The sequence below is a fragment of the Malus domestica genome, chromosome 11 (assembly GCF_042453785.1).
Source record: "Malus domestica chromosome 11, GDT2T_hap1".
Classification (NCBI taxonomy): Eukaryota; Viridiplantae; Streptophyta; class Magnoliopsida; order Rosales; family Rosaceae; genus Malus; species Malus domestica.
The window spans coordinates 39,544,608-39,568,789 of NC_091671.1; the positions used below are offsets into that span (position 1 = coordinate 39,544,608).

The 24,182-nt window shown below is 35.3% G+C and overlaps 2 protein-coding genes across 3 annotated transcripts; one reads left to right on the forward strand and one right to left on the reverse strand.

The window, feature by feature from the left end:
* Window positions 1-676: 676 nt before the first annotated feature.
* Window positions 677-3,215, reverse strand: LOC103449094 (gibberellin receptor GID1B-like). Of its 2 annotated transcripts, none has more exons than XM_008388376.4 (2): window positions 2,526-3,215; window positions 677-2,192 (listed from the first exon to the last, which is right to left on the reverse strand). In XM_008388376.4, the coding sequence occupies exons 1-2, from the start codon at window positions 2,562-2,564 to the stop codon at window positions 1,194-1,196; spliced, it is 1,038 nt and encodes a 345-aa protein (XP_008386598.3). In that variant the 5' UTR covers window positions 2,565-3,215; the 3' UTR covers window positions 677-1,193.
* An 18,713-nt stretch (window positions 3,216-21,928) lies between these two features.
* LOC103449095 (protein VAPYRIN-LIKE-like) lies at window positions 21,929-23,964 on the forward strand. Its single transcript, XM_008388377.4, has one exon. It carries the CDS (start codon window positions 22,321-22,323, stop codon window positions 23,803-23,805), a length of 1,485 nt encoding a protein of 494 aa, XP_008386599.3. The 5' UTR covers window positions 21,929-22,320; the 3' UTR covers window positions 23,806-23,964.
* Window positions 23,965-24,182: the final 218 nt, after the last annotated feature.

Sequence of the window (24,182 nt, forward strand, 5' to 3'; positions counted from 1 at the left end):
TTCAAAATGTTAGGTAGTTATTTAAAATATTTCAAAAAGTTAAGACTAATTTCAAATCACCCTAAAAAATTCAATAATTTTTTGTACTTAACTCATAAAAATATATAGCATTATTGAATAAAAAAAACAAAGAAAACTCCCCCATCTTTTTCCTTTTATTTTTGGTACCTTATTTTTCAATTGTTTTAAATCCTTAAATGGAACACCAAAAAGAAATGTTCATCAACCCAAAGAGTGGAAATAATCACTTCCTTTTTCTCAAGTCATATGCCACTCTCCATTTTTCAACCACTTACTAGAATAATTTGTGGAGTGGTGAGGATGGCACTATTCATTACGCTTCACATCCAAATTTTACATGAATTAAAGCGAGATTTTATTGTGTAATCGAAGATATACGTCATCTTGCATTTACATCTCTTATACGCGATGTGTCCTCAGCATCAATCACGTGATTGCATTCAAAGCTCTCAACGCGTGATATATCATCTTGTTCTACTACTATTCTCACGTATATGCATGTCTCTTAACATGAATACGTGCAACAAAAATCATAAATACTACGAATTATATCTTCGGTTGCATGTAAAAAGCAAAATTGACTCAAAAAAATCAAAAGTAAAATAAACCAGATTACTAGCTAAATAAAGCATTAAGAGAAGATTAGGACTCGAGATTAAGTATAACATTTTATGTTCATAGACAAGAAGCATTCCCGTTCCAGAGTCTCATGTTTTTCAAATTAGTAGTGCTTACAATAAAATCCATATACTAAACAATATATTAATTAACCACCAAAGCATTACCCCAAACGCTTCGAGAGGAACTTGCCTACACCGGGAATCCCACTCTGGCGGCATCCCAAGTCATATCACGCACTGCCATATGTTTTTGGGATACCGACAGAGTAGCATCCCCGTGGCAAGTTCTTCTCCGACTCTTACATCCGGTGGCTATGCCGAATCCAATAAACGAGTTCCAATCCTTCCCAGCTGCCGAAACAAGAACCCGAACATACGGTTCCGAGGCAGCAGAACAGAACCCTCGAATTACAACAACAAATGGTAAACAAAGTAAGTAAATACCAGACAATCGTACAGGTACACACGATAGGGCACCCGAGTAAAAATGACAAGCTTTTTTGCTATATATCAATGGCTGCCTTGCGGGTGAAGTTAAGTGGAATCAATGTATTAACAGTCAGGATTCACGAAGGTCTTCATCTCCTCCATGAGGCAGTAGAAATGCTCGTTGTTCGGCAAGAAGTAGAACCCGATCGTCGCCTGCTTTAAGAACAGAAGCTTCACGTCCTGCCCTGCATTTTTGAGCCCTTCCACATAGGCCAATTGCCAATCTTGCATAAGATCGAAGCCCGCCACAACAACGAGACTCTTGGGAAATTTCAAGCCCTCGAGGCTCTTGTCCCTCGGGCCGAAAACGTGACACGCAGGATGATCTCTATCTTCGCCTTCGGGGAGAAATGCCCGCCAGTACCAATCGCGGTCTTGTATCGTTACGAAGTACTTCCCGTCCAATCTCTTCTCTGATTCTGTTCTCTTTTGCCCTGCAAACATCGGGTGCAGAAGGATGTTTCCGAGCACCTCAACCTCCGCTTCTGCCGCCTTTACCGCGACGTGGTGAGCAATGTTGCCGCCGGAGCTGTCTCCAGCTAAGTAGACATGAACTTTCAAGTCCTTCCCCTTCCCGCTCTGCAGCCACTTTCTCGATTTCACCCACTTGAGAGCCGCCCATCCGTCCTCATAAGCACAAGGATACCGATGTTCTGGCGAACGGCGGTAGTTTACGGAGACTACAACCGCCTTGCAAGTGTTGACAAGGCGGCGGCAGAAAGTGTCGTAGATGGCGCTGTTGGCGGAGGAATGAGTGAAGCTTCCACCGTGGAAGAAGATTATGACCGGGACGACCTTGGTGGTGCTCAAGGGCTGCTCAAGATCCACGATACCCCATTGAGACTCGTTTTGGGGGGCAAATTGGTAAACACGGTTGAGGAGGCCGGTGGCTCTGTCGACGTGATCAAACGAGAAAACCCCGTCAACCGGAACTGTGTTGGCGGGGACTTTCCGGTCGAGGAACTCCGCCAGCTCGCGGTTGAATGTTCCGTCGGCACGGCGGAGGAGGTTGTAAGCCAGCTTGAAATTGGAGATTAGTACCCATGTGTTGAGCGGAACAACCTTCTGCATACAGAAAAGAAGCGTAAGCAACCAAACCAAAAGCCCCCAAACAAACAAAAGGGGAAGAACAAACAACGATGTGACTAATTTGTACTTTCCACAACAAGAAGTGGAAGAATTAGAAACAACTCTGAAAATTCAAGCCCCTTGAAACCAAATCAAAAAGGCGTAAAAATCCAATTAAAATTTTGGATTTTGCCCCAATTGAAACTCCGAAAACAAAAAAAACAAACGAAATGGTTAATCGTCGCCTTGGTAGGCAACCCAATTCAGAAATTGGAAGAAAAAAGGGGTCAAATTTGAGAAAAATAAGGAGAGAGGCGAACCAGCTACCTTGGATTCATTGACGTTGACTTCATTACTGCCAGCCATGGCTCCACAATCTCTGTGTATCTCTCAAACCCAGCAAGATTTTCAGAAACCCAGCAAGAAGGGCTCAAAACCCAGCAACTACCCTCAGCAAAACGCCCCCCTTGATGAACATAATACAAAGTGAGAAGAAATTAAAAGGGTACGAGCAGAGCTGTTGGGTTTGCGGAAAGGACGTGATGGGCTTGCTCAAAGAACCAGTGGATTTTTTCGGTCTCTGGTGTGTGAAGTGCTGGGTTTATTGTACCCCACTCGGATGAATTTTGGATTCCTCGTTCTGGGTTTTGCTGAACCAAGAGAGAGGGATGAGAAGACACTTCTGGGAAATAAGATTATAAGAGAGCAGAAGCAGAGAGACGGATCAAGGATATCACAGTTTAGAGAGAGAAAGTACAAATTTAAGAGAGAGAGAGAGAGAGGGGGGGAGGGGGGGGAGAGATTGAGAGTCAAACGCCTAGGAACGACGGTGGTGGACGGAGACGAAAGAGACGACAAAGCGGGCGGCCGAATTAAACTGTTCAGCGGGACCCACTTTTCCTATATATTTTTTTTTCTTTTAGTTTTTGCCTTCCGCAGCTCCGCTTCGTTTTTTTAGTTTTCCTGAGTTATAGAGAGAGAGAGAGAGAGAGAGAGAGAGACAGACAGACAGAGAGGAGTGTGTGTAGTGGCGTGTTCGCTCGCGCGAATGGGTTAAAAAGGTGCGATGACATCTCTGTATTTGCTTCGAGCGTAATCGGAACACGACGTGATAAATTACGATATACAATCACACATAAGGTATCACTATGTGTTTTATGTATATTGAAAAAATATCTTTGGATTTGTTAAAATGGCTCGCATCGACCGTATCAATGAAAAAGAAGAGTTTAAATATCATAATCCTACTTTAACTAACACCGAGACATTTTGTGATAAAACCTCACATCTGACGAATTGTGCAGGTGGTAATTACCAAGTTTGAGACAGTATTGATGTTGTTGGAAGTGGACCCGTATGTCTAGTCTCTCTGATAATTTTACATGGTATAAGAGCTAAGGTGTGAGCCCGTACTGTACTGCCACGTGATGGGTGAGTCCCTTTGACCTCGCTCGATGATGGTGGGTCCCTTGGCCATGCGTGTAGGGTGAGTCCCTTTGACCCCGCTCGATGATGGTGGGTCCCTTGGCCATGCGTGTAGGGTGAGTCCCCTTAGCTCCACGTTGGATGGATCCCTTTGACCCCGTGTGATGATAATGGGTCCCTTAGCCCAGCGTGTAGGGTGATTCCCCTTGGCTCTACGTGGTTGTCGATATATGGATCTCCCATATGTGACCCACTAATTGGCTGGGTCCCAAGTGAAGGGGCGTGTTGAAATGTCTCACATCGACCGTATCAATGAGAAAAGAAGAGCTTAAATATCATAACCTCACTCCAACTAACACCGAGACCTTTTGTAATAAAACCCCACATCTGACGGATTGTGCAAGTGGTAATTACCAAGTTGGGAAGAGTATCGATGTTTTTTAAAGTGGGCTATATGGTCTGTCTCTCTAATAATTCTACAGGATTCACTTTTTTTTGGCACTTTTTTTTATTTAATTATTTCCTAGTTTCTCAACATTCACCTCTCCCAGACCCTGCGTAAAGCGGGAGCCTTGTGCACTGGGTACGACCATTTCCTAGTTTCTCATAAATAATAAAATTGTCATCGTAAATGTTTTGCTATTTTGGTATTTACAAACTTCAAAAATTATATCATTGTTATATTTTGGATGATATAGTTTATGATCTCATTTCGGCTTTGTGTGTGAAGTTTTGTCTTTCTTAAATATATGAGCGTTGAACAAATTTCATTACTTTTTACTGGGTTCTCTTCAACTTTGATTAGTATTATCCTGGTTGATTATTTTGGATGTAAAATTATCCATTAGAGCTTAAACTTCGACTTTCTGGTGTATAGTGTAGGATAACTTAATCGAAGATTCGGAATACTATTATATTAGAAAATAGCTTGAATAAATACATTTAAAATATATTTTTTTGTAAAGTTTGGTATTGCTGTGATTTGAAAAAAAAATTGTTTCTGCTGTGCTGTGAGAATAAGCTCATTTTTACTACTTCACATTTTGAGCTTATTTTTCACTCAAAACTATGAAAATAAGCTATTTTTAAGTGTTTACTAAACACCTTTTTGAGCTCAACTTTTTTTATACCAACTTTTTAGGCACCTCAGTACCAATCTAGTACGAAATGACTCGTTTGGAAGTGTTTTCAAAATGATTGAAAGAGCTTGTGGAGAAAAAGATTTTTCGTTCCAAATATATTTAAAATGCTTTCTGCAAAAAAATGTTAGTTATGTGTTTTTTGTAAAAAAAACGTTTCAAATGCTTTTCAGAATTCACTTATATTTCATCAAAAAAAAATTTCAAAAATTTTAAAAGCAATTTGATACGAGCCGGAAAACTTGTGAGTAGTGAATATAAAATGATGTTATTTTGAATAAAAAATGAGGGACGGTGGCCGGTGCATTGCATTGTTAAGTGTTAACAACTTTCCACTCTGTTGTATTTTCCACAATATTCTCTGCTAATGACTACATAATTTCCTCATAAAAGCCAAACTATGTTTTTTAATTTCACATTTTCTAAACATTCATTCTTCTTTTTCTATATTATTTTATAAATATTCTTTCAAAGGATACAACATTGAAAATGTTTCCAGCAAAATAATTATTGAAATTCCAGTTAATTTTCAAAGAAAAATCATGAGATTCTCATCCCTCTTTATTTATAACCATTATTAAACATGGATGTGCAAAAAGCTAAAAAAAATGGGTTCATCATATCTCCATCAAAATCTAGCTTTGACAACAGCAACGTAGAAATTTGCAAAGATTCAATATCTAGACCTATGTATTTATATTTGAGTTCTAAACACGTGGCGGGTTTACGTATTTTGATCTTCTTGCTCAATGTGAAAAGGGTTAAGATTTGAGTTTTTTGGCATTGGAGGTGAAAACATTGGTCTCACAACTAACAACTAATGCTTAAGTATTAACATTTGGTTATGTTATTAGAGATGATTGGACCCAAAATTCAAATCTAATTTTCTTGGTTGAATAACTTTTTTTCCTACTTGGCGTGGGTTTCTCGTTAGACTCAAATGTCATATTGAAATTCAAATTTGGCTCTCAACTTTTTATTGGTAACATAAGATGGTAGATCGTTCTAAAAATTAGCTAAAAGAGTTATTACATATAGTTCGAGTCCTATAAACTCCCTTCGTATCATCAAATGGCTGAGTTTTAATCAAATGAGGAGGATTCTCAAAAATTGGTACCCACAATCCATATTATAGATCTAAATTGACAATTTCATATGTCAATTTAGGGATGGGCAAAATACCCACGGGTATGGGGTAAACGCGGTTACCCGTCCATTTAAAGTTCACGGTTACGGTTAGATGTAACCGTTTAGATAAACAAACAGTTATGGGTATAACCGTTCATTCGTGAAATTTAAATAGATGGTTATAGGTATTGATCGCGGTTATAACGAGTTCCATTTATCCGTTTATTTTAATATATGTAAATTAAAAAAAATTAAAAACCCTAAATTGTTCAACTCAGTGATTTGAGAAACAAAATAAGTGCTTATCACAATAGGTGCTTCTTATGCCCCGCATGTTCCATTTTCAAACGTGCTCGAGAGTGCAGAGGCAGCAAGTAGTAGAGTATGGAGGCAAGGAAACAATACAGCCCGAGCTTTTCAAAATTATGATAAATTTTTCATTTTTAGTTTTCAAGTTATTAAAAAACATGTAGACAATTGAAAACGAGGTCAATAGGTTAAAAAATAAATAAATAAATAAACGGGTTAAAAAATGAGTAAATGGGTATATGATTACGGTTAAATGGTTATGCAGTTATGAATATTGTTAACTGTTTAGGCAATTACCTAATAGGTAAACGGTTATGCTGGTATAAATATAAACGGTTATGAGTGAATAACCACGGTTATCCGTCCGCTATAACCGTTACCTATCCCTATTTGCCACCATACTCTTCTACTTGTAGACATGCACTAACTCGCACTTGGTTCTTAACTTTGCCAAAAACTTATATTTATGTTTTAAGTTTCTGGACACAAAAAATCTTTAGACTCATATTAAATTTAAATATTAGATTTAAAGTCCAAATTTTCTGATGCACTAAGATACTTTTAGAAAATTCAAAAGAAATAAACTATATAAATATATAAATAAATAAAACCTGCGTGCGGCCCACGCGACAGCACGTGGCGACAAAGGGTTCCGTCCCGATTCTTTTGCCAAACTACCACGACAAAATCTCGATTTTACCCTTGTCACATCCTCGAAACCACGAGCATATCCTTGATGAGGAGTGAGGACGACATGTTTTTTGTCCGCTAGTGGAAGGCGCGTGACGACAGTGTTTTTCAAGTAGTTTCGTCACAACAATCTATTTTTTCAAAAATCAAAATATTTACAAAATCATTTCAGCCTTCTAATATTATCGTGTGATTCACCAGTACTAAGTAACGAAACTTGAACGTATCGTATGAATACGAACTTAAAATTCATTCTTAATCACTAGGCCACACCATGATGATTCAATAAAATAAAATATTTATTTATGGCGTGGGCTTTGAGTTTTGTCGTATTATCTGGAGCGTGTTCTATCGTCAATCCTCATCGTGGTCTACGAACACGTGGCGAACGGATATCTCTCACGTTTTCCTGGCGGGGCCCACTTTCCGAATACAAGTTGATACGATGAACTCGGTGGCGGGACCCCCTTTGAAGCTCCTCCCCCGTGATGGCCACCAGACCATGTGAGAGCGCCACGTGGTCCTGATGGTTTGGCTTTTAGTAGATGATTGATTAAGATATTCCTTTGAGACGTTTGATGTGCGACAGTTCGGTCGATCTCCACCGTTGGTGTTGATTGCTTTAACTTTTAATGAATGGGTCGAGTAATGGGGTACATTGTTAAAAGAACATTGATTTTTTTTCTTCGACCAATGAGTCTTTGTGGATGATTTTTTTATTATTACTTTTTTTTTTTAGTTTTTTTCGTGTTGCATGTTATGTTGTCGGAATGTGAGTTTTACGCATGGTGGTAGATTAATTTTTTTGAGCACTTTGGAGTTCGACCACTTTTACATGAAAGAAATACAGTGACGAAACATATTAGAGGGCTAAGTTCGGACAACGAACTTTTAAAGGTGATTTCAGATTGATCCTAATCTTTTAAAGCATTTCAAATAACTAGCTAACGTTTTAAAAAATTGACATCTATTAATTCACTAGCGTTAAGTGATGGCAAAGAAAATATGAGTGTATTTTAACTCTGAAATCATCAATGAAGTTTTGAATATCCAAAACGACTCATTATGGCCAAACAAATTTACGGTTTAACTTTGCTAAAAGGTAGTGAGTTGAGAGATTAGAACTCTAAAGACATCCATTGTAAAAACAAACTAAATCACCTCAAAAGATTGAGTAGTTATACGTAATTAACTCTAAATTATACTAGGCTAATCAAGATAACGCTCGTATAAACAAAAATATCTCTCTTTTGATTCGGATTGCGATTATTCTACGTCTCATTCTCAAATAGTTAGTAATGTTTCTTCAGTGAAATTGTTGGAGTTTAGGTCGAGAGCTATTTTCTTAGATAGTTGGGGCAATTGTTTTTATGTTTTTATTGTTTCCTGTTGATGGTCGTATTTGTTTCACTTCCAATATCCGCAGCTTATTTATTCAACCAAACCCTTAATGTAACTTTCGCGTAAAAAAATTAAAAAAAAAAACTTTTCTTGTTTTTAATGAGCTTTTTTAACTCTATATTCGGATAAGATATGTAACCGACAATAATTTTATAAATCAGCGTAAATAATGCGATATGATATTGTAATTGGACAAAAAAACATTATGCCATCCAAATGATAAAGACACAAGGACTAGGTAAAGAACAAATTCATTTTTCATCACAAAACAAACAAAAAATAATAATTGTTGGCGAGTGGAACAACAATGGAACATAAGACCAAATTTATTTAAATTGCCGACTGGCTTTTGGATGTCTACAAAGACTAACCAATACCAATACCATATGTGTGGCTGATTTGGTGGGCTGGATGAAATACAGGTGAGACTGACAAGGATATGTTAAATAACGCATTTTATTGGGGGTTCTCTCCCATCACACTCAGTGCTGCCCATTTCATATTTTGACACAATAGGGACGTAAAAAAATGAAAATTGGATTCATGTAACAAGAGAAAGGTTTCCCATTCCTTAGCTGGAAAGATATGTGGCCATGAAACAAGGATTAAGTGGAACAGAATTGATTGGGCGTAGAGTCGTGGAAACACCTGTTTCTTCCATATTTTGGACCTTAGCTTCATAGAACAATATACTAACTACTGTTGAAACATGGAAGAATTGAAATCTTAGATCAAAACATTATTTATGGATGGTATGAACTGCCTAAACAAGAATTCTTGAATAGCGAGCAACCAAAGCCATTACTCACTACATCAAAAAAATTCCATTAATGAAAGATGTAAATCCATTGGAAAATAAAAAATACAACAACAATCTGGTTTCAAGTTCATTTTAATTTTTAATTGATCACAATTTATCCTAATCAGTCCACCAAACTGGTCTAGAACCTTTCGAGGTTGTTGTAGTCTGGGCGTTCACACCCAACCGATACCTCCATTGATACGTAAGAAAATTAAACAAGAGTCCAAACTCCATTAATATGAACTTTTATTAAAATAAAATAAAATAAAATAAAATAAAATAAAGGGATGTACTATCTACACACCTTATTTTACTTCTCACATACCCTTGATAATTTCTGTCCGTTGATCTTCTTTAATTCATCAAATCCTAAGGCCGAAAAATTAAAAAAGTATGTGAGAAGTAAAATGAGGTGTGTGAATATTACATCTCTTAAAAGAATATTATGGGAGTGCTTTGTAATATTGGGACGTATACGTTGTCGTATTGTGAGAGGTGGCTAAGCATGTGCCACACCCCTCACAAACACACAAACTAAACCAAACATAATGCCGTGTTCCTTACACTTGTCTTTTGACATGCTTTTAAGGACAAGAAATGATGAAAAACAATATTTTATTATTGTTATAAAGAAAAAATTTCTTATTATTATTATAACGAAAGGAGGATCGGAACTAAGTGTCAATTTGGTACTCTACTTGAATTAAATTTTTTTAATTCAAAAATAATTTTCAAGTTTTAGGCCTTAAAAACTTGTTTGATATGACTATTTTAAAAAACTGAACTTAAGACTAACTCAAAAATATAGTCTATTTTCTAAAAACACAAAAAATGAGTTTTTAAACTTAAAACGCACTCATTATTTTTCTCTCCCTCCTCCCCTCTCACTCCAAATCTACCCCTTCTTTTTTTTTTTTTTTTTTTTACCTTTTTCGTCTCTCCTCCAATCCGTTTTCTTCATTCTCTCGGCTCTTTCTCTGACTCTTTCCTCTCTATCTCCCATGATCCTCTCACTTCTTTCTCTTTCCTCCAATCATCTCTTACTTTCTTTCCTCATCTTTCCTCTTTCTCTCCGACCTCGCCTTTTTTGATCTCTTTGTCCAGTTTAAGTAGTAAGATTTAAAATTTTTAAATCGCATGCCAAACAAATTTTTAAGTCTTAAAGAAAATTGTTTTCAAGAAAAATTCTTAAGAAATGTTTTGAGAAATTATAAAAATTTTCAAATAAGATATCAAACAAGTCCTGAGATACTCGGGATGTCTAGTGGAAACTTAGCATTGTATCTATTAGGATATTAAATTATTGCAACATTAATTGTCCCTACAAATGAGAATTTTTTTGTGGAATTGGGTGTAATTCCATGATATTGTATCAAACAACTTAGTTCTCAAATTAACAATCATCTAAGTAAAATTTAATAAATTGTGAAATTATTTGATCACCACATATATAAAAAAATCGATGATTTTGGAAACAACTAGTAACATTAGGCCGAATAATTTATATATTTAATACATATAATTTATTCGTCTCTAATTTTATTGCTTTTCTGTACAAAGTGATAACTAAGTAAATAATTTTGTTCAAAAAAAAAAACTAAGTAAATAATTGACTTCAAATATTACACTTCGAAGGGCAAAATAGGTTAATCACAACAAGATAACAATACGGTATGTTCAAAATAATAGATAAACTTTCATGTAACGAATTTATTGTTCCTTTACCATTTCAAAACAATAATCCAACGTCATATGAAGAAGGTAATTACCTAAAATGTTGTCACAACAATGCACCCATTTCATTAAGGCCTGTCTTACATATGTTGGAATTTGGCGAATATGATCTCACATCAATTATATGACAACATAATATACAAATAATATATGAGAGTTTCCACTCTTAATACAACCGAGACCTTCGTAGTAAAACCTCAACACCTAATAATTGATGGTTGAGATGCTAAATAAATGCTCTCAAAGTGAGACTTTCTATTGATTCTCTATTACCTCACAATTTAACGTTAATTCACGTGTCAATATTATAAAACATTATGCCCAAACTATTCTCTGTGTCACCATTGTAAAATATTATGTAAAAATTATAAGGCGTCACATAATTTATATAAATTTCTACGTCTGAGAAAGTCACCTTACAATTTCTCTAAATGATCAAGTTGAAATAATATGGATAAGGTTGGCAGTAGATCATGTTTGTCCCTATTAAAACTAGGAATTGAGTAGGGGAATAGGGTGTTTGTATCTTTTGGGAACTAGATTTTGTAGCAACGTGGGGGCCCCACCATTGTGTTTGGCCTTTTGTGCATTAGGTCAACAACGAGGAGTAGCTTTTGGCTTCTTGTGTCTATCCGGTCAATTCCACTAAGTTAGAGAGAGAGAGAGAGAGAGAGAGAGGTGAATTACAGTAGAGAAATATTTATTTTGATGAAATTCCAAACGGATTTAGAGTTAGAGCTCGTTCAAATGTGTTTTATGAAAATATTTTTAGAACTAATTATTGGTTAAGAAGTAAGTAAATCCTGAAAAAATATTTAAAATGTTTTCTGGAAGAAGCACATAATTGGTGTTTCTTGTAGAAAGTACTTAAAGTGCCTTTGAAATTCAAAAATATTTTTTCTAAAAGCATTTTCAATCATTTTAAAAACATATCCAAACGAACATTTATATATTCATAAATAGACATATATATAAATAATAAATTAAATTAACGAAATTACGTGGTGAAAGTCTTAATATAATTCGTTGAATCTTGATGAATGGAGTTCATGATTTTGAGTCATACTCTTCATAATATATATAATTCAACATTAATCCCTCTTTGTTAACGGTGAATTATTCTGTCGATTTGTCTAATGAGTATTGTCTTCTTTTGGGTAAAGAATATTTCAAGTTCAACTAACACATGCGAGAAGTTGAGGATGGGGTTTTATACTTTAATATGAGTTATTTTATCAAAAATGGAATATGAAATTGTCATAACTCTTCATTTTGATTATTGAGATTTAAAATCGATAGACACAAAGACAAATCCATCATGTACAATGAATGAGGGTTCAGATGGTTAGGTGTGATCAATTAAGATAAATAAACTACTGAACATATAAGAATGTACAACCACCACAAGGTGGTTCTGTGACTGAAGAATTTCAGGCCCGTATTCGATACGAAACATTTCGGGTTTGATTTATGGCATTGATGAATCACGTGATGATAGCCAAAAGGAGGTTGAAATATCTTTGTAAGTCTTCATGACCCCTGAAAAAATGAACTATCGTAATGAAACCACCAGCTGATTCCTTTAAAAAAATAAAAACATAAAAAACAAAAAAAAACATGTAAGAATGTACATTGTATGTGAATATGAATGTGTATATTATGGGGTGATTAAATGCATGTGTCTTAAGTAAAACAAGAACCACGAATCATGCGTGTGTCTAAATGCATCTTCCCCAAACTTTTGTCTGTCGAGAATAAAAGGCCACAAGGACGGACGCTTTATTTGTTGGGCTTTACCAAACTATTAACAAAGCATTAATCTTTGATACATTGAATATATTTGCCTAAGAAGCGAGAAAATAAATTGATATTAAACTCGCAGTTTATGAAAATTGAATGTAATTTTTTTCACTTACAAATGAAAAATAATGTTACTATACTATAAAACTAGGTGACAACAACACATTAATCTTATTAGGGGTTTTATTGGATATATAGTAAAGGCCTTAGTGGACCAAAGACATTAAGACGAATGATAGGCATGTATTTCATAATATACGTCCTAGGTTCAATTCCTGACATGATGAATCACATGATGGTGGTCAGGGGGAGGTTGATATGCTTATGTGAGTTTTCCTGGCCTCTCAGAAATGTGGATTGCTGTGACGAAACTACCAGCTGGTCCAGTTCTTGAAAAAATTAAAAAAAAACATTATTATGAGATTTGTGTTAGCATTAATTACACATAGACGCCATGTGATAAACCGTTGTTGAATCACACATTTATACATGACTAACACTAACGTCTTTTTTGTTTCACACGAACAACACAAGAGTATATGTGAATTTCACTTAAAGCTATAGTAAATTAAGTCACTAACAATTATTGTCCAGGAGAATCGTCCATAACGATTGAGGTTCGATCAATCTTTCTTTTAGCCATGTGCATTTACTCAACAACTTATTTAACAACCAAACAATCACCTCATTTATGGCTTATTTCTTGGTTAATTTTGTAGCTATATGCATATATATATTTATACATTAATCTCGGACATTGCTATAGGGTTATTGTTCACATGTCACATTCATTGAATACATTTTCCTTTTTTCGGCAGGTCACTGGTTATCGAATATACTATAGACCTCGGGGGGTGAAAGGTTGACATAATGTCCGTATGTCCCAAAACAGTTATTTAGATGACAAGACCAGAGCATGTGTTGGTTAACCCAAATTAGGATAATTTATTAGCCATTTGCTTCAACTTAAAAAGGGGTGCAGCAAGTTAAAAGGAGCTAAAAGCTTAATTTGTATGGATAATTGAACTGAGTTAAATAGATAATTAGTACAGACAACAATAATAACAAAGGAAAACTAACGAAAAGTTCAAAAAAAATTTCGTTTTAATGAAAATCCATTTTTAAAGGTATAGTGAATAATATCAGAAAATGTATAAATGTGTTTTTTCGTTAAAAGTGAATAGTACCGGGAGTGTTTTGTTAAAATTCCCTAATAACAAAGCTTCATTCTATTAAGTGGGATCATGTTTATGAATCTTAGAATGTCACTGCGGTTAGTGTTGCGTCAAGTCTTCTAGTAGCTCCAAGTACTACATATATTTCTTATAGTCTCTCTTCAAGTCTTCCTAGATATTTCTCTAACCCTTTACGCCCGAGTCTCTATCTCATAATTGTATCTTCTAATCGGAGCATCTGCTGAACTCGTTATAAAAGTATCACATCTTATAATAATAAAGTACTGAACTTGTTATAAAGTAAGACGAACATAATACCTCTTACTTATAAATAAAGAAGAATATTATTTACAAGTGAATTCATGGTTGATTGTAATGTACAATTTCATAGTATTTTGTTAACAATGCCTTTAGATAACAAATATTTTATTACATAGATTGATCCTTTTTTCAATACAACCATAAATTATAGGGAACTTTAACGAAAAGCTCCCGGTACTGTTCATTTTTTAACACTAAAAAGTTAATCTTGGTACTATTCACTTTACCCTTTATTTTGTTATTATCGTTAAAACTCAAAGTTTTCAAACTCTTTTCATTAGTTTTCCTTAAATTATATGAGTGAGTAATGGAAGAAGTCACACCATGGACTTGTTAGGCTAATATGTTGCTCTCTATGGGAGCCAAGTTTAAAATCTCTAACTTATAAGTGAAGATGATTATCATTAAACCATAGATAATTTGGACCATATTAAGAAATTTATATTTTAAAAAGATATTGACCTTCTTTTTTTAGGGTTATAAGTTGCTTTAAATATTAATTTCTGGTAATGCATGAGATAAAACAATTAGTAACGTGGACAACTCTTGCAAACTCACAATCTCTACCTCCAAGATAATATAAACATATGTGTTTTATGGATTAAACTTTGCTTATCTTGCATAAACTATAGATTACGGATTAGATTGAGTCAAAGGACACATTGTCAAAATATAACTTAATAAAAATTAGTATTGAATAATTTCCAAATCTATTAAAATAATAAAAAATTATGATAAAATATGGTGATGGCATGGATGACGAATTGATGAAATGAAAAAAAAAAATAAGCAAAGAAAACGACTATGGCAACGTTGATGTGGTTCCCTACTTTGAGTACAAATTGTGTGTGGAGTGCAAACATAAAACATGACATATAAATATCATCTATAAAACGTTGATCCAATCCAAACAGGAGGCTTATCAAACACATGATGTGTTTCACTTTGCAACTTCATCCTAAATTTCTTTAGAAATCGAGAATGGTTTTGAGAAATTGGTTGAAACGATTAATTTACAAATTTCAATTGTTGAAATAATAAATTTTTATATTTAATTGATATATCGTTAGTTCGATCAATACGTCATTATAGTTGATCGAAATATTCTCAATCTATTATCACTAAGGACCACCGAAGCCCAATAACTACAAGAGAAAAGTTTGAAGATAAGGTGCATATGGGTTACAAGGAGGACTTTCAAGTGTTTTTTTAGAAAGATGTTAGGTTTCTAATAAAAATTTCAACATACTTACGATAACAACAACGTTTATGAGTATAAGTACTTTTCGAAAGATAGGATCAATTTCAAACGGAGACTTTGGATCATGCGAACCTCGCAAGTATCTTGACATAAGAAGCTGCTCACAGAAATGGGGGTGGAATTTAAGTAGTGACAACCCTAAATCCAAACTTTAGACTAAAAAGTGCCCGAAAGATATCATCTTTGTTTTTGCCTCCTTTGCGAGATTCATCATAGGTTTCTTTGGTTTTTACCTTGTTTCTTCTTAGGGATAAATCTAAAAAAAAATGCATTGAAGGTCTTTGGTAAGGCTGATGTTCCGGAGACCAAAATTTTAGACTATCTTTATTATATAATGTGGCAGCTGATGATTGGACTCATTTTTTTAAATCATTCAAAAAGAGCCCAACTATTAATCGTCTCATCGTCTGGTCTACAAAAAATGGTCTAAATATTTAATCTCCGTAACATTTTCTCTTTGGTAATATGAAAAACAACAAATTAGGAAAATAAAGTTGGTGGTTTTGTTGGTAAGTCCGTTTGGGTCTGTCTTTATCAAACGACAAGGCTTTTAGCGTTAGGTTTTATTTTGGGAGTTTTAACAAAACATTCTTAATACTGTTCACTTTTAACGAAAAACCACATTTATACATTTCCCTGGTACTATTCACTATACATTTAAAAATGAATTTTCATTAAAAGGAATTTTTTTTTGGACTTTTCGTTAGTTTTCCTTTTTATTTTTTTTCATTTGGAATCTTGGGGCCCTTTTGTTTTTGGACAAGACTTTGCAACAAATATAGGTTATGAACATGTTAAGGGATTCTAGATTACTGGTAGTCAGCAGTCTGACTTTATATTAATTAGATTGACAAGCAAAAATAGTATTTTTTCAATTCAATTTTGACCGTAGATTTCCCATATTACTAGTTTTTATGAAGCAATTTCAAATTGTTAAGGCACGTTTTGAAATATTTTTAAAAATAACTAAAAACGTATTTGGATTACTAAAATCGCTTACATCAACGTTTAATACAAAGATTTAAAGTGCCTATTATTAAAAAAAATTACTTTTAAGTGTTTTCTAAAAGAATCACATGTTATATCCTTATTTCAGAAATTGTTTTCATATATGCAAGAAATTTCAATTTGCTTATCATAAAAGGGCTTTGAAAACATAAGTACTTTTTAAAAAGGCATTTTCAAGCATGTCCTAGTACAAGGTAATGTGAAGGAGCGTGTTGTCGTGTTAAAGATGGGCCTAGTCCTCAAAATGTTTTACTGGACAAAATAAAATGGGTTGACATAATTCAGGAAGTGGGCTTTTGGTACAATCCAAATCCACAGCTCCAAACTTTTTTATTTTGTAAGTTTGGTTTTATTCGAGCGATATTCTGATTCAGTATAAACTACGGAGTTGAGGTTCAAAAGTAAATGTAGAGAGGGGAAGCACAAACTCATGCATAAGGTCTTTTCGTGCCCTTTTGTTGGTTTTTACAAATCGCCCAACAACACAGGACTGATGGTAGCATGACTCATCTTGATGGGGCGATACACAAGATAGAGACCTTACCAACTGAACCGACTAATCTTGGCCATGCATAAGGTCTCTGGTAATATGAAAAAAGAGAAGAAAATTAGCAAACTAGAAGTTGGTGGTTTTGTTCGTAAGTCAATTGGGTCTATTCGTATCAAACGTTAAGACGTTTAGAGTCCTTTAATAATCATTTGGTTTCACTTTTAAACAACTTCAAATTGTTTTGAGTTTTTAGTTTTTGTTCGTGTTTTTCTTTATACATTTCTTTTGTACAAAATGATAACAAAAAACTAAAAACGAAATCGTTAGCAGCGAGGTGTAAGAGTAGGTTTGATAAATCGATCTGCATGCTTAATAAGGCCCTTTTGTGTTTTGGACAAGAGTTTGCAAATGTTAGTGCTTAGCCTGTTCAAGATGGGCTTCCTCCTCATGATCTGTGTTTGATTTGCAAAAGCTTAAGGCCCTTTTATTTTTGGACATACATTGGATGTAAAACAGGTTTTTCGTAACAAAAGTTTTCTTGACAATTAGACCATTTCCAACTTTTGGATAAAACTGCAAGTGATCATTTACCACAATGATGAAAAAGAGTGTTACCTTTACACTATGGAGTGAGTTCGAACCCCGTTGGCTCTCTAATCTAACATCTACTCTAACAAATCTATCATTTGACCCAAAAAAAAAAAGACTTTTGGATTAAAACCTAAATCAACACAATTTTTCTTCAATGGTTGGGTCTAAAATAAGTGGAGGCCGCAGCAAAGCGACGCGCCCAATGTGCGTGGACGCGTGGATGGTCCACCTTATGCGCATGGATTAAAAGACTAGTCCACCTTATGCGCATGGATTAAAAGATTGGTCCACCTTATGCGCAAGACAATGCGCCCCATGCACTCTTTAGTAACTTTTATGGTAATGGTCGATTTCCTATCTGAACTTATAAAGAGCTGCCAATTTCGCCAATGAACTTTAATTTTAACCAATTACCCTTTGAACTTTTATAATATTGGTCAATTTCTCTCTTGAATTTTAATTAGCTATATACCCTCCTGAACTTTTATAATTGACCAATTTTCTTCATGAACCCCCAACCCAAAACTCTAAACCCGAAAGTTTATAAAAAAAATTAAAAAAAGGTGTACTAAGTGAACTAGCAGAAGAAAAGAAAAATAGTATGTTGTCCACATTAGGGATAAGATTATGTGTTTTGCAATTATAAAATTAAAGTTAATGGGAGAATTTCGCCAATTATAAAAGTTCGGGGAGTAATCGGCTAAGGCCATCTCCAACCGAAGGCTGGCCAGAGGGCTCGTTTGAGCACTCTGGCCCTCCAAGATTCCCCAAGATATTAATATTTTAATGAACAGTACATGGCCATATTTGCCTCCGTCTCCAACCGAGAGCCAGAGGGCCAAAGGGCTCGTTTTAGCCCTTTCACAAAAAACCGTCTCCAACCGAGGGCCAAAGGGCCATAGGGTCAAACATAATTTATTATTTAAAAACTACAATTTAAATTCAAATCTAACGGCTAGGCTTTTAAGTTTTATGTTGTTAAATGTTTTTAAAAATGTTGTTTAAGTTTCATGTTGTTAAATGTTTTTTTATGTTGTATAATTTGTATGTTGGTTAATGTTATTTAATGTTATTTCATATTGTTTAATGTTGTTTCATGTTACTTAATTTAATTTAATGTTGTATAAATGGCCTAGGAAAAAAATAGAATTGAAAAAAATTATGAAACAAATTTTGTGAAATAGAAGTTATAGGAAAAAAAATATGAATCAAATTTTGTAAAATAGAAGTTATAGGAAAAAAATAGAATTTAAAAAAAAATTGAAACAAATTTTGTAAAACAGAATTGAAAAAAAATATGAAACAAAATTTGATTAATATGAAAAGGAAAAAAAAAGGGAAAAAAAAAGTTTAAATTCATTAAAAAAAAAAAAAGCCTAATAATACAACGGCTACTAGCCGTTATATTAAAAAACATTCAAACTATTAGTGTCGGTTATAACCGACACTAATAGTAGAACTATTAAAAAAAAAAAAAACCTCTTTAATGCTGTCGGTTTTAACCGACAGCAATAGAAAACATTAAAAAAAAAATAAGCCAGCCTGGGGCTGGCTGGCTGGCCGAAAGCAGCCAGCCCTCCAACCCTCCAGCCCTCTCCAATCCCGTGGGGCCCTCCCAGATTCCAGAGCCCTCTGGCCTAGCCCTCGGTTGGAGACGGTTTTAGGGCTATTTTCGGCCCTCTGGCCCTCTGGCCCTCTGGACTCTTCGGTTGGAGATGGCCTAAAATTAAAGTTCATGGAAAATTAGAAAATTATAAAAGTTTATGAGGTAATTAGTTAAAATTAAAGTTCACAAGAAAAATGAACAACTCCTTACAAATTTAAAATGAAAATTTGACAAAACCTCTATTATCTTTACACGCACTCTATATTTTTGACAATCGATTTCTCTAAATTTGTTTAATACGAAAACTAGAATATGCCAAATATGCTTTTCAATGTTTTTATATTAAGCCGAAAATCACTACCTCATCAGAAAGAACAAAGTACGAAATGAAAACAATACAAAACCAGCTGCAAGATGACCACTAATTTTCATATAAACTCATAAGAAAGAACAAAATATGAAATGCAAACAATACAAAACCAGCTGCAAGATGACCACTAATTTTTATATTTTATATGCTAAAAAAATTAAAAATATTATAACCATTAGCTTGGTTCAATAAAATAAAAAATAATGTATTTTAATTGGACATAAGCATTCAATCAAGGGAATTTTAACGAAAAGCTCCCGGTACCTTTCACTTTAACAAAAAATCATATTTTTACACTAAAAAGTCAATCATGGTATTATTCATGTTACCATTTATTTTGTCTTTATTGTTAAAACTCAAAATTTTTAAATTTTTTTCATTAGTTTTCCTTCGAATCAATGGTCCATTTATATGTATATTCTTTATCTTTTATTAAGAAGTGACAACATCTTATTAGATTTAATACATAAATTAATTTGTCACTCAGTATTATGGTCTCGTGGTATTTCTCTTCACTTGGAAGTGAGAGGTCTTAGATTCGAATCTTGTAAATGACGAATTCAATACCAAATTAAGTTACCCATTGTGTGGCTTAACCGAACTCATTCTCTCTTTAAAGTAAAAATATCGATGTATTAAAAAAATACATAAATTAATCCATAATTAAACCATATTCTCATTAGTCAAAGGGCAATGATGGTCAAATACGCTTATAGATGTGAACTTAGGACAAGGATTGTCTGCCCTTCCACTTCTCGTGCCCTCCTGTTTGTGTGGTCATGGTTAAGCGACGTCAACATTTTATATTGATTTTTTATAGATAAATTATAGGCGCACCTTCTTTTACCTTTTATACATCTTTTTCAGTTTTTAACTGTCGAATTAAATGAATTAAAAATGATAAAATTTATAAATAAAAAAAAAAGTATGGTACGTAAAAAGAGATGTTTGAACAACATCACCTTTTAACTTTAGAATATGTGAAGATAACTAACTATAGTTATACTCGTGTTTCATAAAATAGATATTACTAAATCATACAATTGTATCTTATCATGCACACGGCATAATATTTCTCTCATGAAGATTTTACTTAAAAACAACATATAGAACAACCACCAGAGTTTTAGGGACGAATTTCAAGCCCGTATTCTACACAATATGTCTTGTATTCCATTCACGACGCTGATGAATCACATGATTGTGGTCAATGAAGGTTCAAATGCCTCTGTGAGTTTTCCAAACCCTCAGAATGGTGGACTGCCAAGTTGAAGACAACAACTAATTTTTTTTTTAGGAAAAACACAACATATAGAATTTTTATATGCAGAATCAATTTAGTCAACGTTCATTACAATAGTAATTCACTTCTTTATAACAACTTTAACTAACTGCTGGCCAAATGTATTTGAAAATTCTTTTAAAATAACTGAAAATGTTTTTAGTGAAATAATCTGGCGCTGAGGCAGATCCATTATAATGTATTAATTTGTTTTCTAATGGCATATGCCATAAATTAGTAAATTGAATGAGGATCTTTTGCCGGATCCTTTAATCACGTTTGTTTATCGTACTTCGTGTGGTCATAAATCAATGTACTTTTTTTAAAAAATTTAAAATTTAAAATAAACAGTACCTGATGAAAACTGACCACACAATTTACGATAAACGATAAACGAACATGATTGGAGGATTGTCAGGATCCTCACAAAGAGGATCTAGAGAGGATCCTCATTCTAGTAAATTAGTATGTATTCCATAAATGAGGAGCCTATATTTATCATCTGCCACTACTTGTTGAATTCATGACCAAATACGATCTCTCTTTCTGGATATTGTATTATCAAAACATGGAGCCTGCTACGAAACCTACCTCATGGGTCATCCCAGTTGAACTTTCAACTCTTGCATTAATCTCTCTAGAAGAACTTTCTACAATTTGAGATGACACTTCAATGGTATCTAAAATCCAACATTAAGTATCTTAAATTTCATTTTCATACAATAATACGTGATTGATTTGAGATACTTATACAATGACATTTCGATTAAATGTAAGTTTTTCTTTAAATTAACTAAACACGATCACGTGCCAAGCTTCATATCATCTTACTTAATTGATTTGAGATATCGTTATGCTACAATACTATCTTGATTAAAAATATGGATTTCTCTGTGGTATCTCTCATTCTCGAAGAAAGGTGGTTAAATCTTCAAGGTTTCATATTCACATGATGGTGATCAGGGAGAAACATAAATGCCCTTGTGAGCTTTTCTGACTCCGAAAATAGTAGGCTGCTGTGACAAAGCCATCGACTGATCATTTTTGAAAAAAAAAAAAGAAGTTTTGGTCTCAAACATGAAAGTTCCATATTCAAACAAGCCAACAACCACTCTTTCATTGTCAGAGTCCCCACCATGAAACCACTTGATTACTTAATAACTTATCCAATAAAAAATTGAATTGACACACTTAAAAAAATAAAAAATAAAAATAATATTATAACTTTTGCATGAAAAGGACATAAGGGAGGAAGAAAAAGGGACTTGGATTGTCTGCCCTCTTATTTCGGTGTTATTCTCGTGCCCTCCTGTTTTGTGTGGTCACGGTTAAGCCACGTCAATATTTTATATTATTTTTTTATAAAAATAATAAAAAAAATAATAATAATATAAAATATTGACGTGGCTTAACCGTGACCACAAAAACTGAGGGCACGGAAGGTACCACAATTAGAAGGCAGACAATCCAAGTCCAAGAAAAAGATCAAACAACCAAACCAATCACCATTTTCATCAGACAACCAAAACCCCAACACCGAATTTTCCCGAGAAAATAACTTTCCCGGAAAATTTCAGTTTCAGTTTCGCCATGGACAGGCTGGTGAAGCCAGACGTGAAGGAATTGGAGCTCAACTTCAAGCGAGACCAAAAGTGCAGCGCAACCTTCCGGCTTAGCAACCTCATGCACACCATGTCCGTCGCCGTCTCTCTCACCACCACCAACCCATCTCTCTTTTCCTTCACTCACCCCCTCTCCATAATCCCGCCGCTCTCTTCCTCCTCCTACACCCTCCTCCTCTCTCAGCCGTCCGATCAGCCCCCGCTTTCCCTCACCGCCAACCCTCATGACGTCATCAACGTCGAGGCCGTCATCAACGTCGAGGCCTCCATGCTCCCCACAGGGAAAGCCGACCAGGAGGATCTCCGCCGCCTGTTCCGCCGGCCCGGGCCTCACGTTTTCCTGGACGCTACTATACCCATCTCGTTTGTGGGTCCGCACGTGGTTGAATTTCTGATTTCTCAGCTCACCCGGATCTCGGAATTCGATTCGTTTTTTAACAAGGCGATTTCTGGGTGCTCTGGGGCTGAGCTCACGGCGCTGCTCGGTCCCGCCATAGCTTCCGGGAATGCTAATTTGGTCTCCGACCTGATTGACGCCGGTGCGGTTGTGAATCAGAGAGATTCGGATTCCGGGTCTTTGCTATCTCTCGGTGTTCGGTCCGGAAACATTGATATTGTGAAGGTTCTGATCGCCTCCAGCTGTGAAATTGGTAATTCAGCAGACGAGGTCTTGCACGACGCGGCGGCGATGAACCGGGTCGATTTGTTTGAGATTTTGTACAAGACTCTCGGTGGAATTGACGTGAATTTGGTTGACAAGGAAGGTCGAACTCCGATTCATATCGCGGCCGCGCACGGCCATGTCGAGATGTTGAAGTTTTGTATTTCTATCGGAGGCAATGCGGAGGTTACGGACTGTAGAGGTTGGAGTCCGCTTCACTGGGCGGCGGAGAAGGGGCATTTGGGGGCCGCAAAGTGTTTGTTAAATTGCTCCAATGTGAAATACGCCGTCACCAAAGACGGAAGGACGGCTTTCGATCTCGCCGCCGCGAACGGGCACACGAGACTGCTGGGTTTCCTGCGATACGACGACGTCCTGAACCGGGCGGCAAGGTTGGACGACGCTCACGGGATAAAGAGTTGCCTTGCGGAGGGGGCAGAGGTGAACGGGAGGGACCAGAATGGCTGGACCCCTTTGCACAGGGCGGCGTTCAAAGGGAGGATCGAGTGTGTGAAGGTGTTGCTTAATCATGGTGCTCTGGTGGATGCCGTGGACGATGCCAGCTACACGCCGCTGCACTGCGCGGCGGAGGCGGGGCACGTGGAGGTGGCTCTGTTGCTGGTTGCTCATGGAGCTCGGGCCAATGTGAAGAGCTTGGAGGGAATTGTTCCCACCAATTTGGACCGTTTCAACTTCAAGAACCACCCTGCTCTTTTCAACCCTTGCGTCATGAAAAAGAGCGAGTTTAGCCGGGAAATAAACGCCTATCACGGAGCTAAACCTACGTTGTAACGTCAACGTGACGGTATTTTGTGTTGATAACGCAGTAATAAATGTACGATTGATTTGAAATAACGTCAAATTGCAGATATAACTAGGTTTTTTTCGTGACACCGTGATTGTCGAGTTTCTTGTTACATTATGTGATCAATGGGTATATATTTGTGTTAATTTTTTGATGTTTGTATAACGTGGATGGGAATGGTGATGAGTTTTAATGGTTTCTTCAACCCATGTATACTACGAGAATCAAGATTACTAGCACTTAAAATGAATTGAAAATTTTGTTTTAATTGACGCGTCTTTTGCTTTATTTCTAACGAAAACTAATGAAAATAACTTGAAAACTTTGAGCTTTAACGATAAAGACAAAATAAATGGTAAAATGA

Coding starts and splice junctions, on each gene's coding strand:
- LOC103449095 (XM_008388377.4), top strand. CDS start 22,321: ATGGACAGGCTGGTGAAGCCAGACGTGAAGGAATTGGAGCTCAACTTC.
- LOC103449094 (XM_008388376.4), bottom strand. CDS start 2,564: ATGGCTGGCAGTAATGAAGTCAACGTCAATGAATCCAAG. Junction 2,193..2,525: donor TCAACGTCAATGAATCCAAG/GTAGCTGGTTCG, acceptor TGTATGCAGAAG/GTTGTTCCGCTCAACACATG.